General features: G+C 38.5%; 2 protein-coding genes across 3 annotated transcripts in view; both read right to left on the bottom strand.

The window, feature by feature from the left end:
- Positions 1-3,221: 3,221 nt before the first annotated feature.
- Positions 3,222-14,382, bottom strand: LOC127511143 (tripartite motif-containing protein 16-like). 2 transcript variants are annotated; one of them, XM_051891753.1, is made up of 6 exons: positions 13,740-14,381; positions 13,146-13,241; positions 12,826-13,059; positions 12,357-12,516; positions 12,156-12,203; positions 3,222-4,226 (listed from the first exon to the last, which is right to left on the bottom strand). In XM_051891753.1, exons 1-6 carry the CDS (start codon positions 14,310-14,312, stop codon positions 3,709-3,711), a joined length of 1,629 nt encoding a protein of 542 aa, XP_051747713.1. In that variant the 5' UTR covers positions 14,313-14,381; the 3' UTR covers positions 3,222-3,708. The 2 variants fall into 2 exon arrangements, with proteins under 2 accessions (XP_051747713.1, XP_051747714.1); XM_051891754.1 differs by lacking the exon at positions 3,222-4,226 and adding an exon at positions 5,061-9,927 and having other exon boundaries at positions 13,740-14,382.
- Positions 3,222-21,697, bottom strand: part of LOC127511452 (uncharacterized) — a 332,174-nt gene continuing 313,698 nt past the window's right edge. The window contains exon 17 of the mRNA XM_051892264.1: positions 3,222-3,565. The gene's annotated coding sequence lies outside the window, so the exon portion shown is untranslated. The remainder of the gene's footprint in view (positions 3,566-21,697) is intronic.

Here is a 21,697-nt window from a genome sequence, read left to right as displayed (position 1 = left end):
ATCTTTTCTCAGAGTTGTCAGATCATTCACTTCTGTAAATTCAATCCTGTTTAGGAGAAGGTTTGAGTCAAATCATCAGTTCAATCCAGATAACATGCTCTGAATTCATCATGTAGTGTTGTGGTGAATAATGTCAGTGTTTTCTTTCTATATCTGTCATGTGATCGTCCCGCTGCTGCTCTCAGTGCTGTAATGAACACAAATAATTCAATATATTAATATACTTCACTTTCATCAGAGCAAAGAGAGTCAGTGATGAAGTGTTTCAATAGAGGACGTCAAACACTCTCATTAGATGAGCGACCCATGTGATCTATATGATGACCTTTGACCTTCCAGAAAGATGAGCCAATCCCACTCGATTATATTTAATTACTGTATTTGTCCTATTGTGTGTAATTTGCTTCTTTGCTCTTATTTATAATAACAAACATTAAACAGCTAAAATATCTATATTGGGATATATCATTACTGTTATCGTTATTTGAATTAAAATGTCTTGAACATTTTGGTCATATTGCCCACCCCAAAATGGCACATAATATGAAGTCTGATTTATTAAGTCATATACAGTTTTAAATGTGTGTTTTTAACTTTTTCTCCACCATTTACGGAAATTTCTGACTTTCTGTGTTTTCACTGTTTTACGGTAGGGGGCGCAGTGACAAATTTTCTGAAAGAGTACTGAATCTCTTGACGTGAAGAAAAAGCAGAAACATGCAATATCATATGTAAACAGATGCATAAAATAACATGATCAACATTAAACAGAAATAAAATATATATTATATATAAATATAAATAAAACTGCCTAAAGTTACTGAATGAAATGTCGACCCAGGACGAGGGTCGTTGTACTAAATGCTTAGTTTAGTACAGCAAACCTGCAATATTAGATAATAAAAAAACAAAACAACCAAAAATAGAAACATTCTTTGGTGCAAACTTGAGAATGAGGCTGTGAAAACCCTCAATCGATGACGTCTGGTAGTGGGGACTGATCATTGAAATGTCTTTTTTAGATGATCTTGCAACACCAGATTTTTTTCACATGTTTTGGTAGAATAGACTTTCATTAGAGGAACATTCATCTCTCAGATTGTGTAACAAACATTTTAGTGTTTTGAAGATGAATAAAAATGTTTTATGGGTTTGGAATGACATAAGGGAGGATAAATAATAACAATTTTCATTTTGGGGTGAACTATTCCCTTAAATGGCAATGTGAGATACAGTGAATAAAGCTGTATGCAGCTAACCTCGTCTTCAGGCAGTGGGTGGGCAACAGTTTGGAAACAGATCATTGTCGTGTTGGTGGATGTTCTGTACATGATTGGTGATCGATGTCCGTTTCCCCAGAGCCTCTTCACCACGTTCTAATGTTGATTCAGATCAGTACAGATGGGTGATTGTGCTCTTCCTCCATTTTTTCACGTCTTCACATCCCCACTTCACAGTGACCCCCCAAAATGTATGTTACTGTTGAACTGATTCTTACCTTTTGACACATCATGCATCAAATATATTCTCTGGCTCTGTAAGCATCTTACCACAGTTCCCACAGGAGCCACTTATAGATTATCATGACAGAATATGCTAATTATTGACTTTAAGATAGTTAACTCCACATCAGCTACATAAATTCATCAACTAACCATTCAGAAACGTCCTGTTGCATTCTACATGTTGTCACTTCTTCTTGAGTCTCTCCATCATTGTCCAACTTTAGTTTGAACATAAAAGGCTGAACAGTTTCTGCCATTTTCAGTGAAACTGCGTGAGGTACTGTAATGTTAATCGAAGCCGCTAAGTGCTAACATAAGCTCTTGAAACTCCACCCTCTTCTTGAGAGCAGCAGCTCATTTGCATTTAAAGGGACACATACACAAATGTGTAGTGTTTTTGCTCACCCTCAAAAAGTGACAAATTTTACATGCTATAAAAATTATCTGTTGGTATTTTGAGCTAAAAAGGATTGAAAGGATGAAAAGGATTAAGGCCAAGCAATAATAAAAAAATAAAACCATCTCAAGATTAAAGTCATTATTAAGCGAGATTAAACTCGTTAAATTTCGAGAAAAAAGTCAATGAAATGTCGAGAATAAACTCATTAAACTTTGAGAATAAGGTCATTATGTTTTGAGAAAAAACTTGTGTGTTTATTCTCAACATTTTGACTTTTTTTTCTTGAAATGTAACGAGTTTAAGCATGAAGTGACCCACTAAGGTCACATAACAGTGTTTCTAGTCAGGACCTGTAACAAAGGATACTGACACACACACACATACAGTTTTTTCAAGGTCGAGTTGTACTTTCTGTCAGTAAGAGTATTACAAGTGAAGCTCCTGCACCTCCTTCCTCACACCACCGGAGGGAGCCATCACCTGAATGTTGACTGTTTTCGATTCAGACTTCATTTCCCAGAGGCCCTAATTCCTGGAACTGATTGCACGCACCTGCACCACATGACACACACTCACACACACTTCATAAGCAGCTCTCACACACGTTGCAAAGCCTTGATTTGCCCCGCTGATTATTATTCCTACGGGAATGTGCGACCCAGTGCACTCTGTGTTTGCATGGTCCTTCATCGTGCTGCTCACGCAAGGTGCTATTACTAACACAGTTTCACTGGAAGACAGCTATTGTGGCGTTTTAGTAGGGACCCCATTTCGTCAGTCTCTGACGTAACGTCAAAGTGACCGACTGAAAGGGAACGTCTAGGTTACGTATGTAACTCCTTATATACCCACAGTGTGGGGCGCATGCAAATTCCGCAGACCAAGATACTCTTCGTATCATTGGCTCGTTTTGTTAACACTCGAAGGTGATAGGGCTCTCAGGCGAGACCCCATTTCGTCAGTCTCTGACGTAACGTCTCCGTTCCCTCCTTCAGGGAACGAGGGTTACATACGTAACCTAGACAGTCTGAGTGACCCCAGTGACCTCGGCTGTCATGGGAAGCTAGAAGAGTAAATAAATGTTTTAACAACAGAATATCCTACTTAGACATAGTTTTCTTTACATATCTTACACAGTTATGATGAATCTTGGCTAATTTAGTTGTTTGAGCAAATTAATGAAGTACAAAACACAGTTACTGTATTCCTGACATGAGTCAGACCCTCAGTCACTTCCCAGATCCCAAATACAGACATTACCAGGAACATGAATAGAACAAAATATGATTTTCAATGTATTACCAAATACAAGAAGATGGGTTGAAAATACACACCTTTTAATATATTGTACATTCATTAATAAATTGTCATTTATCAATTTCACAGCAAATTACATTTTTTAAAAAAAATAACATTTTAATGAATCATGTGTGTGATCATTTCAATTAAAAGGTCATTTTAATAGTAATAATAAAAATGATTAATGTGACACTACAATAAGAACTGAATTACTGATTTCCATCAACACAAATGGAGAAACTTGAGAAACACACACACACTCTCTCACACACACACACTCTCTCTCTCTCTCTCACACACACACACACACACACTGATCTCACTGTCTATGTGAGGATTCATTACACACATTTATTCTGACCTGTTATTTCACTGACAGAAGTTCAGCTGTAGTATTAATGTAATGAAGAGAAAATAAGAGACTCTATAACATCTCACTGTTACTGATTCATCATGAGCTCAAAGCATTATGGGTAGAATCTCTCTACAGTCTGTTCTGATTCATCAACACAGTTTCACTGATCCATAAACAATAAACCCAGGATAGAGCGGTTGAGTGAATGTGGTCTGGACTCTGTGGATGAGGCTCATTGTGTCTCCAGAGACGCTGTAGAAGGACAGAGTTCCTGCACTGTGATCCACATACACTCCTATTCTACTGCTGATGAGCTTTACTGGGAGTTCAGTCTCTATGTCATTGTGTCTGAATGAATAACTGGTGAAAGAGCACCTCAAACCCCAGGACTGATTATTATGTCCAAACAAACACTCATTAACCTCTCCCTTCCTGCTGATGCTCTTATATGACACTGATACATACACACCTTCTCCACTACACTCAATCTCCCAGTAACAGCGTCCACACACACTCTCTCTACACAACACCTGAAGATACCCATCAAATCTGTCTGGATGATCAGGATACGGCTGGACTGTGTTAGTGTTAGTGATCACTCTGTTCCTCCTAGACAGACGGAGGTATTTACTCACTGTGTTCAGATCCAGATTGAGCCGATGGGAATCTGATGGAGATAAAACACATCAGAATCGGGAATTATGAATCTGATCTTTTAATGTTTCTGAACTCCTTATGTTCAATATATCATCAGTGTCTCAGTACAGTTTACCAGATATCCTGTGAAAATCATCATTTACATCAGTGGATCTCAACCTTTTTTTGGGCTGGTCTAATTAGTCTTCCCTGAAAATTAATGTTGGTTAATATTCTGTGTTTATTATAATTTAAAGGCCTGTTATTATATTTACACCATTCAAATGTTTGAGGTCAGTGTGATTCTCTTTTAAAAGAAACTGATACTTTAATTCAGCAAGAATCCGTTAAATTGATTCAACGATGAGTGTAATAATTTGATTTAAAAAGTTTTCAAGTGTTGTAGATCTATTGTTGTCACACGCTGTGTTGAAGATGCAAGAGTATAACACACACATAAACACTGACGATACCGACAAATGAACAAACCGAGGGAACATAAATACAAGTGCAAATGAGGTGATGATGACATACAGCTGACAGTGATCAGAAACCATGACAACGTCCTAGTGGCGGGAAAAAGTCCAAAACAGAGTGAAACTGTGACAATTGTATTGTTGGTGATTTTTAGACTTTGGTGATCTTGAACTCTTTAAATTTCTATCTGTTTCCCCAAAGATTCCTGAAGCTCTTGAAAAGCTTTTTTACTACTGTGATTTTACCTCTAAATCTTGAATGAATGTTTTAATGGCTTTCAGTGAAAAATTATCATATTTATTCATTAGTTTCAGAAGATTTCCTGTTTTTGAAGAATATATTGAATCTTCAGTTTAGTCCTGATTCACATCTCTGTTAAAGTCACAAGTTCAACATTTCAAATCTTTTTATTTCATATTTCTGTTTCAAATATTCCAGATAAAAACACCTCCACATTTTTGTTTTACATTTTAAATGTACATTCAAATATATATATATATTTTTTTTTTCACAATATTCCTGTTTTTTACTGTATTTTGGGATCAAATAGCAGAAGAGACCTCATTGACTCTAAACTTTAGATCAGTGATGTTAATTATATTTTTATTTATGATATATATTTTGGTGAATGTTATTATCACTATTATTAATTAGTCGTGCTTGTTTTTTTTGTTTTTTTTGCATACTTCAGTCCCGCAGTCATTGACCCATGAATGAGGCGTCAAATCGTGTGGATTATTGAGGAATGGTGTGACTTTTCTAAGCGAACGGGTGTATGATGTTTGTCCGGCGGGTGAAAAATTGTGTGAAAACGTTCCATAGACTTAACATTGAGATGAAATTTGATGAGTCATAACTCCTAACGAGGATTTTGTAGAAAATTATATTTATGAGTGTTAAATAAACGCTTTAAAAATTTGGCGTTAAAACCATATTTACATAGATTATCACAAACTGCAGCCAATCTGTCTGTCTGTCTGTGGTTCCCTCGTGCTTCAAAAAAATCCACCATTGTGCCCATACCAAAGAAAAACAAGATCAAGTGCTTAAATGACTGGAGGCCCGTTGCTCTCACACCCATCTTCAGCAAGTGTTTTGAGAGACTCGTCAGAGATAACATCTGCTCTGTGCTGCCTTCCTCACTGAGAACACAAACCCATCACCATTGACAAGACGCCTGTGGAGCGGGTAAGCAGCTTTAAGTTCCTCGGCGTTAACATCTGTGAGGATCTCACCTGGTCTACACACACTGACGCAGTGCTGAAGAAGGCACGTCAACGCCTATTCTTCCTGAGACGGCTGAGGAAGTTTGGAATGAGACCCAGCATCCTCAGATCATTCTACATTTGCACTATAGAGAGCATCCTGACGGGCTGCATCACTGCCTGGTTCGGAAACCGCACCGCTGGCAACCGTAAAGCTCTGAAAAGGGCCGTGCGAACTGCCAGTTACATTGTTGGAGGTGAGCTTCCCTCCCTCCAGGACATCTACACCAGGCGGTATATAAGGAAATAAGGAGAGAGGAATGCTCTCTCTGCTGCCCTCAGGAAGACGTCTCCGCAGCATCCGATCCCGCACTAGCCGACTTAGGGATAGCTTTTTTCCTCAGGTTATCAGACTAATGAACGGTCAAAACTAATACTCCACAATATGGTATGCCACACACCGCACTTTAACAGTTCAACACTGGACTATACATACACACTGCACTTAATACAATAATCTACCCGTTACCACTGGATACCATCCGATGCACATCCATGACATTTCTGTATCCAGTTCACGTACACTCTGTTGCACCTTAACATATTTTTATGCGTATATATGTCTACATAATGTAGGTGTACATTCTGTGTATAGAATATAATGTGTAGTGCTAACTGTATGTATGTACATATTGAGTATAATGTGTAGTGTAGTACTAACTGTAAGTATGTCTAATAGTACACTGTGTGTACTGACTATATGTATGTGCATATTGCACATTTTTACCTGTTAAGTCTGTATGGTTATATGTTAACTGTTTCTGCAATTTCTGGAGCACGCTCCCAAGAATTTCACTCTCCACGGCACATGTGCTGTGGTGATGTGACAATAAAATTGACTTGATCAGCAAACAAGAAGAATTTGTAAGATTATCCGTGAATGAAGCCCACCAAATGAACACAACACCAAAGATCACAGAGATCCCCCAGTGAACCATTATTGAGCTATAAAACTGAACCCATGGAGCTAAACTGCTGAAGAAGACTGCTCTCTCATGCCTGTTTAATTTCAAACCAGACTTTGTATTAACAGAGCTGATCAATAAAGGAGACCCTCCTTTGTTCCACAAACTTTTAAGACCAGATCGCTAAGTAACACCTGGACCATAAGTCCATAATATAATTTAAACAGATAAGTTATAAAAAAAAATCACCCTCCTCAGAGTTGTCATGAAGGGCAAAATTAGCTGTATAGACAAAAAACACAATTTCTACCAGGCTGTTTTTTTTTTCTACTGTAAAGTTGGGCATTTTAACATGGGGCTCAATGAGATTCTGCTCTCTTTTGGGCCTGTCCCTTGCGGTCAGTCGATGTATTGAAGTTAATTCACTTCCATACTGGCTTCAAGAGAAACTGGGGGAGGTTGCCGCTTGTGCGCGAACTAATCTCACCAGCGCAGCGCTGACCAATTAAAACAGCATAGCACGAATCACATTACTGCTCAGCTGTTTTTCACTTTACATTAAATATTGACGATAAAGATTCTGAAGTTATGCATTTCTTTTGCTCATTATCTTTCATATTAGTAGTACATGTAAACAAACCGTATTGTTCTTTAGGCTACTTTGAATAATTGCACGCATATACAAGCCTATAGCCTACACCACGCATATACACCACCATTTTAGGTAACTGAAATTTGTGGCTCGTTTCCACTGAGCGGTATGGTCCGGTGTTACGAGATTATCGGTTTCCGAGATTTTCGGTTTCCGAAGGCGGAGCATATATGAATATTAATGAGTTTCCCAGACATGCGCGATTGCACGTGCAACTGAGAATTTTAGTTCACATTTATCTCAGGACAGTAGTGGATTATTCCATAAAGGTAACTATATTCTCAGCGTCGCGGCTGACTTATGCCTAAACTACAGTTGTTTACTTCTAGGTAACAGTTTATAAAGTTCTCATTAGTATGCACGTTTTGTGCAGTCATCTGTAACTGAATGACAGACACTTTGTGTAACAGCAGAGCAACCTTCAGCTATCGAGCTCAGCTCGTTGTGCTCTTCCTCCTATGTATGTTTAAAAACTCAGTATTTTATTAGTTGTTATCATTAAGTACATCACTGCCTGTAACAACTGAAATAAACCTGTAGAAATGTTTCTGAGGATTAAGGCTATATCTATTCTGGTATTGTTCTTAAATTCTTGTTCATTTTGATATGAGGCCTATTGCTTTTCAAAAGGATTCATAAAATTCTTTATGTTTAGGCTCACCAAGGTTGCATTTATTTGATCAAAAATAGGCAAAACAGTAATATTGTGTTTTCTATTTTAATATATTTTAAATGGCTGTTTATTCCTGTTACTCCAGTCTTCAGTGTCACATGATGCTTCAGAAATCATTCTAATATGCTGATTTGCTGCTCAAGAAACATTCTTAGCTATTATTATCAGTGCTGAAAACAGCTGTGCTGCTGAATGAAAGTGGAAACCGTGATCCAGTGCCTGTTCTGTTGATTTACAGAAAAGCAAGTTTAAAGACTATTGAAATAGAAATCTTTTGTAACATTAGAAATGTCTTTTTTTCCTTCTTCTTCTTTTTTTTTAAAATGTATTTAATTAATCCTTGTTGAATAAACTTCATCCTTGTGAAATTCATTTCTTAAAAAACAAAAAAACTACAGTGATTCCAGACATTCGAATAGTATTTTAATGCAAAATGCATTTGTGCAAATAATTTGGGGGCCACTGTATGTAAAAAGATAAAACTATTTTTATAACAACAAAAAGTTAAGTAAATAAAAAAAAATGTCATTAAAATTCAAAGAGTGGTAAAAAAAAAAAGTCAAAATCTTTAAGACTAAAAATGTAATTTTTTGATCTGAGAATAGCTTTCTTATGTGTCATTTCCATATATTAAGGGACTGCTACAGTAGCTAAAGTTTGTTGTTGGCAAGTCCATGGCCCATCTTTTTGTACAAAAACAAAATGGTTTTTTTTTTTTTTTTTTCAAATTTTCATGAGGCCAAATGTGCCCCTAATTAAAACCCCATGAAGAAAATGTATGTTTATGAACATTAATGACCAGTGAATTCAGGTTGACTGGGACACTTTTTGCCACTGAGATGACTGGGAAAAAGTTTCCCGATCAACCTGAATACCAAATAGCCTAATGAATGTTTGTGTATCAAAATAAATTGTCCATTTATATCAGTGATCATCATTGTATATCCAGGTACACAAGTCACACATGGTCAACAGATGGCAGAGAATAACAAAAGGTTACAAAAATCTTTATTAGGCCACTGTCTTCCTCTCTATGTGGAAGACAGAAGCGCGTGATCAGAGGCGCGCAGTAAAGAAAGATAACACTTTATCTCTGTAGCCCATTGGTCTATCATCTGAAATAGTTTAGTTATAATGAAATCTAAAAATAAAAATAACCTGCAGGGAACGTTCTGGGAAGGTTCTCTCTACGTTGCAAAAAAGAACAAAAAAATAACCTGCAGGGAACGTTCTGGGAACGTTCTCTTTATGTTACAAAAAAAAGAACCAACAAGTAACCTGCAGGGAACGTTCTGGGGAGGTTCTCTTTAGGTTGCCAGAAAAGAACCGAAAATAACCTGCAGGGAACGTTCCCAGAACGTTCTCTTTAGGTTATAAAAATAAAACCCAAAAATAACCTGCAGGGAAAGTTCTGGAAACGTTCTCTTTAGGTTGCAAAAAAAGAACCAATAGAGAACGTTCCCAGAATGGTTTTATTTGGTTCCCCCAAAAAAATAACCAAACGGGAACCATATGGGAACGTTAGGGGAACGTTTGTGTTTGCTGGGTAACAGCATTTTGTTTATATCACAGCTCGGCCAGAGCCGTTACAATCAGTAAAACCTCTGATTCCTTCTAATCTCTAACCGTTTATCCTCCTAATCGCCTTTATATTGCTTTAAAATACAGCATTCTGTGCAGAATCCAAATGGGTTCGATACCTCTGTGGTCTGAGCCGACTCGCAGTTCGCAGATATGATCCACTCCGTGTTCTCGTGTCCCTGAGTCAGAGCAGACTATCTATATAGTGCACTATGTGACATTCATCATATAGAAACTAATAATTGTTTAAACAAATGACAGATTTCAGGTGCAGCTTTAGCGTCTGTTTATAGTGTAGGAGGGGGCGGGACTTCAGATTCTAGAGAGCATTTGATTGGACAGAAGATTTGATGAGAAGCTGAAGTGCGATGTGATGCCATGAAAATCCGTGATCCTAAACTAAAAAACTTACATTTTGATTTCAGGGGAAATTTAACTGATTTTGTTTGTTTGTTTGTTTTCAATTAAATAAATGTTCTAGATTTTAGTTCAATAGTATTTATTTAATATTTTGAGGAGATCTTTTGGTACTGAATACTAGGCTAATTGTGCAAAAAATAAAATAAAAAGGCCAATTAATGACCATTTAAAATATTATTTTCTAATATTTATTATTATATTACAATTAGTGTAGTATCAAAGTTTGAAATAGAGAAAAGGGATTTAATTTCTGGTGCAAGGCAAATTAGAGTAATTTTGTGGCCAGAAAAATAATAATTTACATTTGTAATGCCATAGTTTACACACTAGGTGCCTGTATGGCTCTTTAAATGGTTAGTTCACTCAAAAATGAAATTTCTTTCATTAATTACTTACCCTCATGTCGTTCCAAACCCGCAAGACTTTCATTCATCTTCAGAACACAAATTAAGATATTTTTGATGAAATCCAAGAGATTTTTTTATCCTCCATAAAACACAATGAAATCACCACATTCAAGGTCCAGAGAAGTAATAAAGACATCATTAAAATAGTCAATGTGACTTCAGTGGTTGAACCTTAATGTTACAAAGTAATGAGAATGCTTTTTGTGCACAAAAACAAAATTAACGACTTTATTCAACAATTTTTCCTCTTCCATGTCAGTCTCCTATGCAGTTGACGCAGTTCAGAGCTTTCGTGTTCACACCAGAACGGTGGCTCTGTATTGGCCGGCTCCTGCGTCAGCATCACATGTATGTGTCATGCTGCTCACGTGAACAGCATCTGCCAATACTGACCCGCCGTTTGGATGTAAACACAGTGTGTATATCATTTAAGTGACATAATATATGATTATTTATGACAGCATGCATTGATTTCCTCTGACAGGCACTTCAAACAGTGGATCACATACAGTAAGCGAGAGATGCATTAATGGATAAAAAACGAGTGTTTGTCTTTGCTTTGTAAGAGTTTCTGCATCGCACAAGTTCTCTTAAATATGTCTTCGACACAAACGCAATTCATCCGCACTGTAGTTTAGAAAAACGCTGCAAAATAAGTCTCAAAAGTTATCAAAGACAGCATGTTCATATACACAGTAAAATCCCCCGAGTTAAATCAACTCTGCTCAGAGTACATATGGTCCCTAAATAGTGTTAAAGTAACACTGAAGCAGAGTTAAAGTTAATGAGATAATTAAGCAATTAATAAGGCTGTGACTGAAGTCAGTTGTAGTTCTTGTGTCTCTTTTTTCTTCAGTGATTCTTGTTAACAGCAGGTGTTCATCACTAATGCACAATCATCACTTAATTAATTGCTTAATTATTTCATTAACTTTAACTCTGCTTCAGTGTTACTTTAACACTATTTAGAGAGGGACCATATGTACTCTGAGCAGAGTTGATTTAACTCTGGAGATTTTGCTGTGTATGTATTTGATGCAGAGAACAAAATGTGAATGGCTGTGCATTTATTTGTGCATTAAATTATAGCAAAAACCATGTGTATATTTTGATGCATGTAATGGTCATTTGCAGCATGCATTTGCAGGAAGCTTTGATGCTTTTAATGAGAGCAAATAAAACTGTCTGAATCAGAAGCCGTTGCTGTATTGTCAGTTTCCATTCATCCCCCTCAAATCTGCAGCTTAACCACGCCCACTTCTGTAGCATTTTTCAAAACTGTGATGAGAGCTAACTGCTGCTGAAACAGGGTTTCATGACCCTTTAACATTGTCTTTACTACTTCTCTGTACCTTGAATGTGGTAATTGACCTCTTGGATTTCATCAAAAATATCTTAATTTGTGCTCTGTAGATGAACGAATGTCTTACAGGTGTGGAACGACATGAGGGTGAGTAATAAATGACAGAATTTTCATTTTGGGGTGAACTAACCCTTTAATAAATATACATGCATCTACTAGTCTAGTTTCACACAAGAGTAGACAGTGAGGTTCTCTGCTTGTTTTCTTAGTGACTTACATTCTAGGAAGTCGTTCCTGGTTCTGGGAACAATGTTGGTGAAAGTGACTGTGGAAATCAACAGACATGAAGAGTGTGATTATCATGTCAAGAGAAAATGATCCCTGCATCCGTTCCTAAGACATTTCTAATATGATCTTCTACATGATATGAGATGATGGAGGATCATTTCTGAGAGCAGATGAATCTCCAGGACTTTACCTCTTTTAGAGATGTTCTTCAGCTCCTCTTTGCAGATATCCTCCAGTTTGTCTCTCAGCTGACGGACAGATTCTCTCACAACATCAAAAGAGGAGAGAGAACTAAAGGGATTGCCATTTACGTCTGTAGATTCAGGAGGAGCTGAGAGAGACTGGAAACTCTACAGAAAACAGAAATCAAAGCTCATCACCTCCACACTTTGACACTTACACTCTTTGTGAACTTTCTAATTGGTAATTGGCCCGAACACAGAGTACCCCCCCCTCCAAATTTCCAGAGCTGAACTGCATTTGTAAGTGCGTCTCTCTCAAAAGAAGAAGATCAGATGAGAGTCTGACTGATGATTATATAATAACCGAACACACAGATCAACACTTCAGTCAACGGCTCATTCTGCTCTCGTGAAATGTTTCTCTGTGAGTCTCTTGCTCAAGTCCACTATGATTCTGTTCTTCTAGATCTCTGTTACCTGCAGGAAATGGATGTGATCCTGTGTGTGTGAAAGCTGCTCCAGCTCAGCGACTCTCCTCCTCAGATCATTGATCTCCTGCTCCAGTCGCTCCAGTCGTCCTTCAGCTCGACTCACTGCAGTCTTTTCCCGATCTCTGATCCGCTGTGTGGCCTCAGAGCGGCTTCTCTCAATGGAGTGGATGATCTCAGTGAAGATCCTCTCACTGTCCTCCACTGCTGTCTGTGCAGAGCGCTGTTAGGACACACATCACAATCACACAGTGGCTTCAGTGAGTCCTGACTGAGACTTCTCAAACTTCTCTTCTTCTCCAGACTCACCTTATGAGACTCCACAGCCTCTCTCAGCTGCTGAAGATCTTTCTCTCTCTGCTGGATCCTCTGCTGGAACAACCTCTGCGTCTTCTTCAGCTGGTGCTAAACGACAAACCAATAACAGGAAACATCACATTATACTGCTGTCACTATATCATTATGTGAAGAGTTATCCAGTAATCATAGAGTTAATAACCAATGGCTGTAGGTTCAAACTCCTAAAGGGATTATTGACCAGTTTCCACCATTGCACATGAATTTACATGAAGCGTAAGGCCTTTTTCACAATGGAAGTGTCAGTATCATTAAAGCAAAACTGACACAGATGTAGAGCTTCATACAGACAGTGTTTCTGCTGCAAGACTATATGATAAAAAACTAATTTTGTTATTGGATGATTATGTTGAGTATTTCTGTTAATAACTGCCTTTAGTTATTAAATGTTAATCGAGTTAAGTTCAATGCAGAGCCCAGCAGTGAAAGTCCACTTGTAGCTTCTGTTCACTTCTGACGTTTGCAGCGTAAAGGATGTCACCTGATCTTATGGGTATCAATATAGTGTCAGCAGTATTTCATCAGTGTCTAGTTTATAGTTCATACCTGTTTCTCTGTCCTCTGTGCTGCAGCTGATACAGTGTCATGGTTTTTATGTTCATCCATCGTACACAGCACACATATACAATTCTGATCAGTGCGGCAGAATTCCTCAAGGATCTTGTCGTGTTTCGGGCAGATCATCTCCTGCAGTCGTCCGGTGGCTTCAGTCACTTTATGTGGCTTACGTGAGTGAAACTCCTCATGACGGTCAAAATGAGTTTGACAGTAAGACTCCAGACACACCAGACAGGACTTGACAGCTTTGTGTTTTCTTCCAGTACAGACGTCACACTGCACATCTCCAGCTCCAGCGTAACAGTCAGCAGGAAGTTTAGTCTTCTTCAGTTTCTCCACCAGTTCAGCCAGAATGGTGTTTTTAGCTAAATCAGGTCTTGGACTGAAGGTCTGTCTGCACTGAGGACAGCTGTAGACTCTCTTCTGATCCTCCTCATCCCAGCAGCCTGTAATACAAATCTTGCAGTAACTGTGTCCACAGGAAGTGGTCACTGGATCCTTCAGGAGATCCAGACACACTGAACACATGAACTCATCCTGAGAAAATCTGGCTTCTGCCATTTTACTGCATGAATACAGAGACACAACAGCTCAACTACACCTCAATTTCAGCTTCTCTGAACTGAAGAGGTTCCTGTTTTCTGGTTCTGTGCTTGAGTGACATATGCAAATATCTGCAAGTCTGTAAAGTCACGGATCATAAAATTTCCACCAGATGCCAGTTTCAGACAAACAATATATGTTACAGAGAATCAGAACAACACCATTGATAACTGCAGTAAAATGGCATCCTAATGATCACATCTATGTAGTGCCATGAGTGGTTTAAACTATATAAGCTATTTGCTTTGTGTTGTTTTTTTTAACAGCTCTTGACTAGATTTATCTACAGTATGTCATTGTATGACTGTCTTCAGATGAACATTACCTCATGAACTGAATATCCAGGCAAATAATCTGGCATAGACATTTTAGACTTTCCCTTTAGACTTTGAGACTACTATTGACAGATAACAAAATTAATGGACTGAAATAGCCTACAGCTACACTAATTTTACATATATGCCAAGTTCTGTCATGAAACTCTAGATGACACAGGCTGATGGCTCCTTACCTCAAACTGATGATATTCACAGTGTTAACTACTTGGCACAATCTGATTGGTTCATGTTGCATTTGCAACCAATCAGCTTGCTGCTCAACTTTAAATGTCTGGTTAGCAATCACTATAGCAGTTTCCAGCACGCTTTCAGATTTCCCCAGCTACACTTGTATAGATCTAATGTGGGTAATTTATATATACAATACTTATGAATACTTGGAATACAGAATATGTATTCCAAGTATTCATAAGTGTGTAACAAACAGAACCACCTGAAAGCCTCTTACCTGTAGCACAAATGGAGACATAAAAGTAGAAGAGTCACTTACTTTCTTACTTTTTACATTTACATTCAAAATTATAGCAGCCCTGTACAGTTTTTATTCTTTTTAATTTTTTTTAGACTTTGGCCAGCAAGAACATGGCATATTTCCCTTTAGAAATAGCAAGCTGGTTACTGCTAACTTCTTCCTCACCTCAACCGTGTAAGTCTTCTTTTTCATGGATGCCTGAACTCTACCCTTGATTATACTAACTGGAAGAACAGCTACACTCAATAGAGATCACTCTATTTGAGTTTAAAGATTTCAGACCGTTTTTAACTTTCAATGGTGCTTCATTAAAGAACGAAGTGATAAAAAGATTCACAGGTTCCACCATTTCTGTTCGCTTTTGGGATCTAAATGAGCGTTTGGACCCTGAAATGGCTTGTACATTACACGTGACGTCAGACTAAACAATCAAATTGACAGGTGAGCACTGAGGATGATGAACAGCATCCTAGGAATGGTATTTTGCCACAGAAGAGGCATCGGACCCTCCATTACTCCACCGACCCTTATTGCCTGATCTGGTTCAGATGTTGCTGTGACCACACCATCTTCAGTAAACCCAGAGCCAGAGAGAATGGTGGAAAATAAAAGACTTCGAGGACCTAATTTGGTAGATGGAGGAGAGGAAAGCTGAGAGAGAGAAGCAACTGAGAGGGAGAAGAGATGAAGGTGAGGAAAAATAGAAAGAGCGACAAGTGTGAGAGGAGAGACGAGAACAAAAAGCCAGAGAATGAGAAGAAGACACCAGGAAGCAACTGAGAGAGGGAAGCCAAGGAAAGGGAATAGCAATGAATTTGATGCAAATACAAAGTCCTTCCTCTTGGCTCAACTGAAGATCTCTTTAAAGAAGTGTCTGAAGCACTGCAACAGTGCCAACTAAGGTAATTTTGTGGGCAAAGGTACCAAACAGCAATTCCCCAGAACCAACAGCTGAGGTCGTCACAGATGAGACTTGGTGAAATCACTGTCAATATAATTACCCGCTGCCCCTGAGTCAATCATGGCAGTGGTTATCCCAGACTTCTCAGAAAACATTAAAACTATGGGTAATTAAACACATGATGAGGAACGTGATATTTGATCATGAGAACTCACTGCATTGGTATTACGAGGAGATGGTTGGGTTAGACAAGAGGCTTTTAAATGTCTAGGCTGTCCACGGTACAAGAACAAATTTTGTCGAATGCATCTGTCTATTTCCTCAGAAGAAATATGGGTAAATCCGACTTGTATGAGTTCAGGGTCACTAGAGTTGGGTAATGTGGTAGTGTTGTAATCCATAGATCTCGTGGGCCATCATGCTCAAATCAGGTTATCAATGTTAATGGCTAGATCAATTAATTGATCCAGAGTTTTCCCTTTATTGCGACAAGCGAGTTCAGATTGGAGCTCCAGATTCAGTTATTTTCCTTAACAACAACTTTACCGTATACTCTACCCATACCGTTTGAGCTGCCAGTGTCCGAAAAGAGAGAGCAAACTCAGCTACTGTATGCTTTTCCTGCCAGAGAGCTTATAACTTATCACCAGCATTTCTGCCACCTTCTGGGTGTTTAAACACTTCACGAAATCGCTGCAGAAAGTTATTAAATCAAGGGAATGAAGATTGGCCATCGTCCCACATCGCAGTAGCCTAGTAGCAAATGAAAGCTATATGGCTGTTGTCACTGAGATATAACATGGGTTGTTGATTTACAAACAATGAACATCGGTGCAGGAAACTCTTACATTTTGTTGGTGAACCAGCAAACTTTTCAGGGAAAGCTAGGCGAGGGCTGGCGGTGTTTGTGCTGGACGAGGAAGTGCTAGCCGTCAGGCTCGCTGCATGTGTGCTGGGGTCTGCCATGGGTAAGCGGAGATGTTGCAACACTTTGACCAATTCCTTAGTCAATGAAGTTAGGTGATCAAGTTGTTGTTAATGTGCAGCCAGAACATTAGCTTAAGCAGAGACTTCTGTAGATAGTTGAAACATGGCCGCTAGATTGGTGTGTGGCGAAGTCTTCTGTAATGAAGAGTCAGCGGAGTGAGGATCCATGTGCGGTTTTATTACGAGAAGCAGCGGTAGTACAAACAGGCAAGGGTCAATCACCAGCAATAGACATGTCCAAGGTATAACAGTAAAGTAGTCAAAAGGCAGGCAAATGGTCAGGACAGGCAGCAGATAGTACAAAGTATATCCAGACAAACGAAGCAAAATCACAATGGCAGGCACCAAAGACTCGTAACAAGGGAAACAATCCAGGGTCAAAAACAAGGCAATCAAGAAACAGGAGAACATGCTCAGAATTGTTAGCAGAGCAAAAACAAGATTTCGCAAAGGGTGAAAGAAACTGTATAAATAGTCCAGGGAATGAGCTTCAGGTGTGCAGGTAATCAGTACCAGGTATGGAATTATGGGAAATGGAGTTTGAGGGAAAAGTCAATATTCCGGCGAGGGAGCCCTCTGGTGGTGAGCGGGAAGGACCACAGTAGACTGATTCATGACATTTGTTCACATATTTTTATTCTTTTTTTTTTTTTCAACCCAGTCACTGATTTGAGATTACAGCAATACCATACCCTGACATAATGGAGTTCATAGAGAGCAAGCATACAAGTTTCTCACTACTTAAGTCATGCAGGTTGGCACAAATAAAATGTACATAACTGATGCGGTTTAAAGACAAGCTACAGAGAACATTTCTGTTGCTGCTACATAATAATACGCTAACATACGCTTCTTGTATTCCCTGAGCTACTGGAGACCCAGAATGAGACGTACTGTACGGCTTAAAGGAGAAAAACAAACCTCTGGAAGGACTGTTGGAATAAATTAAATATTAGTTTAAAAATCAGTTGTCATACTTTGTTGTCTTGTCAATTTGTTGTTGTTACCTCAGTTGGACCTTTGTCAGCTCCGTCAGTTTTAGTCAACTCCATCAGTATTTAACACTTTCAAATGAACATTTCTGTTAATTTAGAAATATTTTATTCTTTTTTTTCCCATTGTGTTAAAATATTGAAACTACATGATAATATGTCTGATGTACCTAAGAACATTGGTTATACATGTTTATTATTAAAAAGGAGTTTAGAGAATTTAGGAACCGGTTTGTTCATAATAATAATGAATAAAAGTATTATGGGTAGAATCAATCAATCATTTTTCAGCAGTTTCAGTGATGATCCTATATATACCTTAAACCCAGGATAGAGCGGTTGAGTGAATGTGGTCTGGACTGTGTGGATGAGGCTCATTGTGTCTCCAGAGACGCTGTAGAAGGACAGAGTTCCTGCACTGTGATCCACATACACTCCTATTCTCCTGATGATGGACTCTACAGGGAGTTTAGTCTCTATGTTATTGTGATAGAATAAGTAACTGGATAAAGAGCAGATCAAACTCCAGGACTGATCATTACGTCCAAACCAACACTCTTTACCCCGTCCCTTCCTGCTGATGCTCTTATATGACACTGCTATAAACACAGCAACAAGTCCACTCCACTCAATCTCCCAGTAACAGCGTCCACACACACTCTCTCTACACAACACCTGCTCACAATAATCAAATCTGTCTGGATGATAATGATACGGCTGATCTGTGACAGTGTTAGTAATCACTCTGTTCCTCTCAGACAGCCGGAGGTATTTATTCACTGTGTTTGGATCCAGATTGAGCTGATGGGAATCTGATGGAGATAAAACACATCAGAATCGGGAATTATGAATCTGTCTTATCTTGAACTCTTCATGTTCAATATATCATCAGTGTCTCAGTACAGTTTACCAGATATCCTGTGAAAATCATCATTTACATGATCAACTATAAAACTCTTCTGTCATGTTTTCTTTCTCCTTCTACCGAAGAACATGAACACACTCAATGAGTTTTTCTGCTTGTTTTCTTAGTGACTTACATTGTAGGAAGTCGTTCCTGGTCCAGGGAACAATATTGGTGACTGTGGAAATCAACAGACATGAAGAGTGTGATTATCATGACAAGAGAAAATGATCCCTGCATCCGTTTCTAAGACATTTCTAATATGATCTTCTACATGATATGAAATGATGGAGGATCATTTCTGAGAGCAGATGAATCTCCAGGACTTTACCTCTGTCAGAGATCTTCTTCAGCTCCTTGAGATTGTCATTCACATCTGTAGATTCAGGAGGAGCTGAGAGAGACTGGAAACTCTACAGAAAACAGAAATCAAAGCTCATCACCTCCACACTTCAGACAATAACCTGCACTACTGTCAGATTTGAGCAGCTCTTGTTGATCTTTAGTAACTCTCCTCAATCCAGCACTTTCACAGCATCAGATTCATTCTTCTCATGTTCATTATATCATGTTAGAGCTGTAAGTTTTAAAGTTGAGAGTTGAAAGTTAAGTTGACACTTAATCTATCTTTCTTGGAAAACACTTGATGATCAAACATCTGGCAATAACTTAAATGTAACAGATCAAGAGCATCAATGGAGTCAAGGTTGACATTCAGGGTCGTTTTTAGGCACAGTTGAACTAGGCGCTTGTCTAGGGTCCCATCAGCTGGAGGGGGCACCAATAAGCACCTCAATTCCCCCGTTCCCACGGTGACATAATCACACTGCACTTCAGCAAGCATTCACCACATGTTAAGTGCATTTAAGCACAATATTAACATAAGAAAGATAAGAAATATTTGATATTTTTGTTATCATTAATTGAATTTACTTAGAATGTAAAGTAGTATTACTTAATAATTTAATATATGCTTGGACTTGGGCTAATTTAACTTTTAATAAAGCTCTAGGTTTTACTGAAAAAAATAATAGGCTACTGTTGCATTATTGAAAGTGAGGAACAATACTGTTGTATTATTAAAGTAAATAACATTTCTCATTTTATTCTAAGCATTTTCCTTTTTTTGTTGAAAACATTGTGTGTCTAGAGATTGGCATTATTTTAAAAGCACACTAAAATAATTTATTTATACAGAGGTTTTTTATTGATCAAGCAGTGAGTGGTTGGGAGAGAGAAAATGCTCATCTAGAAGTCTCAGTAAAAAGTAAACTGGACAATCAATTTATAATAAATGAGTTAAAATTTGGATTCTGTGCGCTCATAACATGTGAAACTCTCATTGCCAAATAACTATGCTGAACCACAGAACGTTAATGTTGTTCCTACAAGCAATATGTATGTGCCACTGCAGTGAGAGCAGAAAAAATAATCAACGTATGTCGGGCTCATTTCAATGTTAAGAAACAAGTTATTTATATAATTTGTAAAAAGTATCATATCACTGCTTAGAAACATTGTTATTTAAGTTTTGAGAACGAGGGCCAACCCAGTCAACGCATGAGATCATGCGATAATCACAGTGACATTGCATCAATTCTCTGTCATGATCATCCTCTTGAGAGCCACCAGAGGGCACTCCACCCCAGACTATTGCCTCACTATCATGGACTCCATTTCCCTTAACCCACTGGGATGGTGTCTCTCCATCTTGGTGTCGGTCAGCCATCACGATGGACGATATCATCATTAGGGCACAACCCTAAGCTACACACTGACAGTGTTTCTGCTGTGGCTCTATAGGATTAAAAAATAAACAATAATTAATGGATGATTACGTGGAGTGTTTCTGACGTACAGACGTCACACTGCACATCTCCAGCTCCAGCGTAACAGTCAGCAGGAAGTTTAATCTTCTTCAATTTCTCCACCACTTCAGCCAGCATGGTGTTTTTAGCTAAATCAAGTCTTGGACTGAAGGTCTGTCTGCACTGAGGGCAGCTGTAGACTCTCTTCTGATCCTCCTGATCCCAGCAGCCTGTAATACAGCTCTTACAGTAACTGTGTCCACAGTGGATGGTCACTGGATCCTTCAGGAAATCCAGACACACTGAACACATGAACTCATCCTGAGAAATTCTGGCCTCTGCCATTTTACTGCGTGAATACAGAGACACAAACACACAACAGCTCGACTACACCTCAGTTTCTGTTTCCCTGAACTCGTGTGATTCCAGTTTCCTGGTTCTTTGTTTAAGTGACGTGCATATGTCTGCAAGTCTGTACAGTCACAGATCATAAAATGTCCACAAGATGTCAGTCTCAGACTGACACTTAAAGAATATAAGTTAAGGAGAATCAAGAAAAGACCCCTAATAATTGCAGTAAAACTATGATCACATCTATACAGTGCTGCAAGTGGTTTAAAAAAGAAAAGATTGCTTTGTGTTTATTTAGACATTTTAGATGTTCCTTCACATTTATAGGCAGATATCAGATAATAGCCTACAGCTAAATTATATGCCAAATTCTGTTATGAAACTCTTGCAGTTATTGGTGGAGAGAGGGATATAAGCGCCTCGCAACGCTACTCGCGGAGCTTGTCAAGTCACTTGCCGGTCTTCATCAGACTCAACATCAAGTGCTGATGGACCTCAGGTGGAACAGGAGGATGGTTTCGTCTGCTGGTCCAAGTGCATGACGAAGCCCGGCAGGCCGAGTAGAGCTTACTCGGCCTAAACACACAACA

This window comes from Ctenopharyngodon idella, chromosome 4 (genome assembly GCF_019924925.1).
Source record: "Ctenopharyngodon idella isolate HZGC_01 chromosome 4, HZGC01, whole genome shotgun sequence".
In the NCBI taxonomy this organism is placed as follows: domain Eukaryota; kingdom Metazoa; phylum Chordata; class Actinopteri; order Cypriniformes; family Xenocyprididae; genus Ctenopharyngodon; species Ctenopharyngodon idella.
Note: the sequence above shows the minus strand (reverse complement) of the source record. Positions and strands in the feature narration are given on the sequence as shown.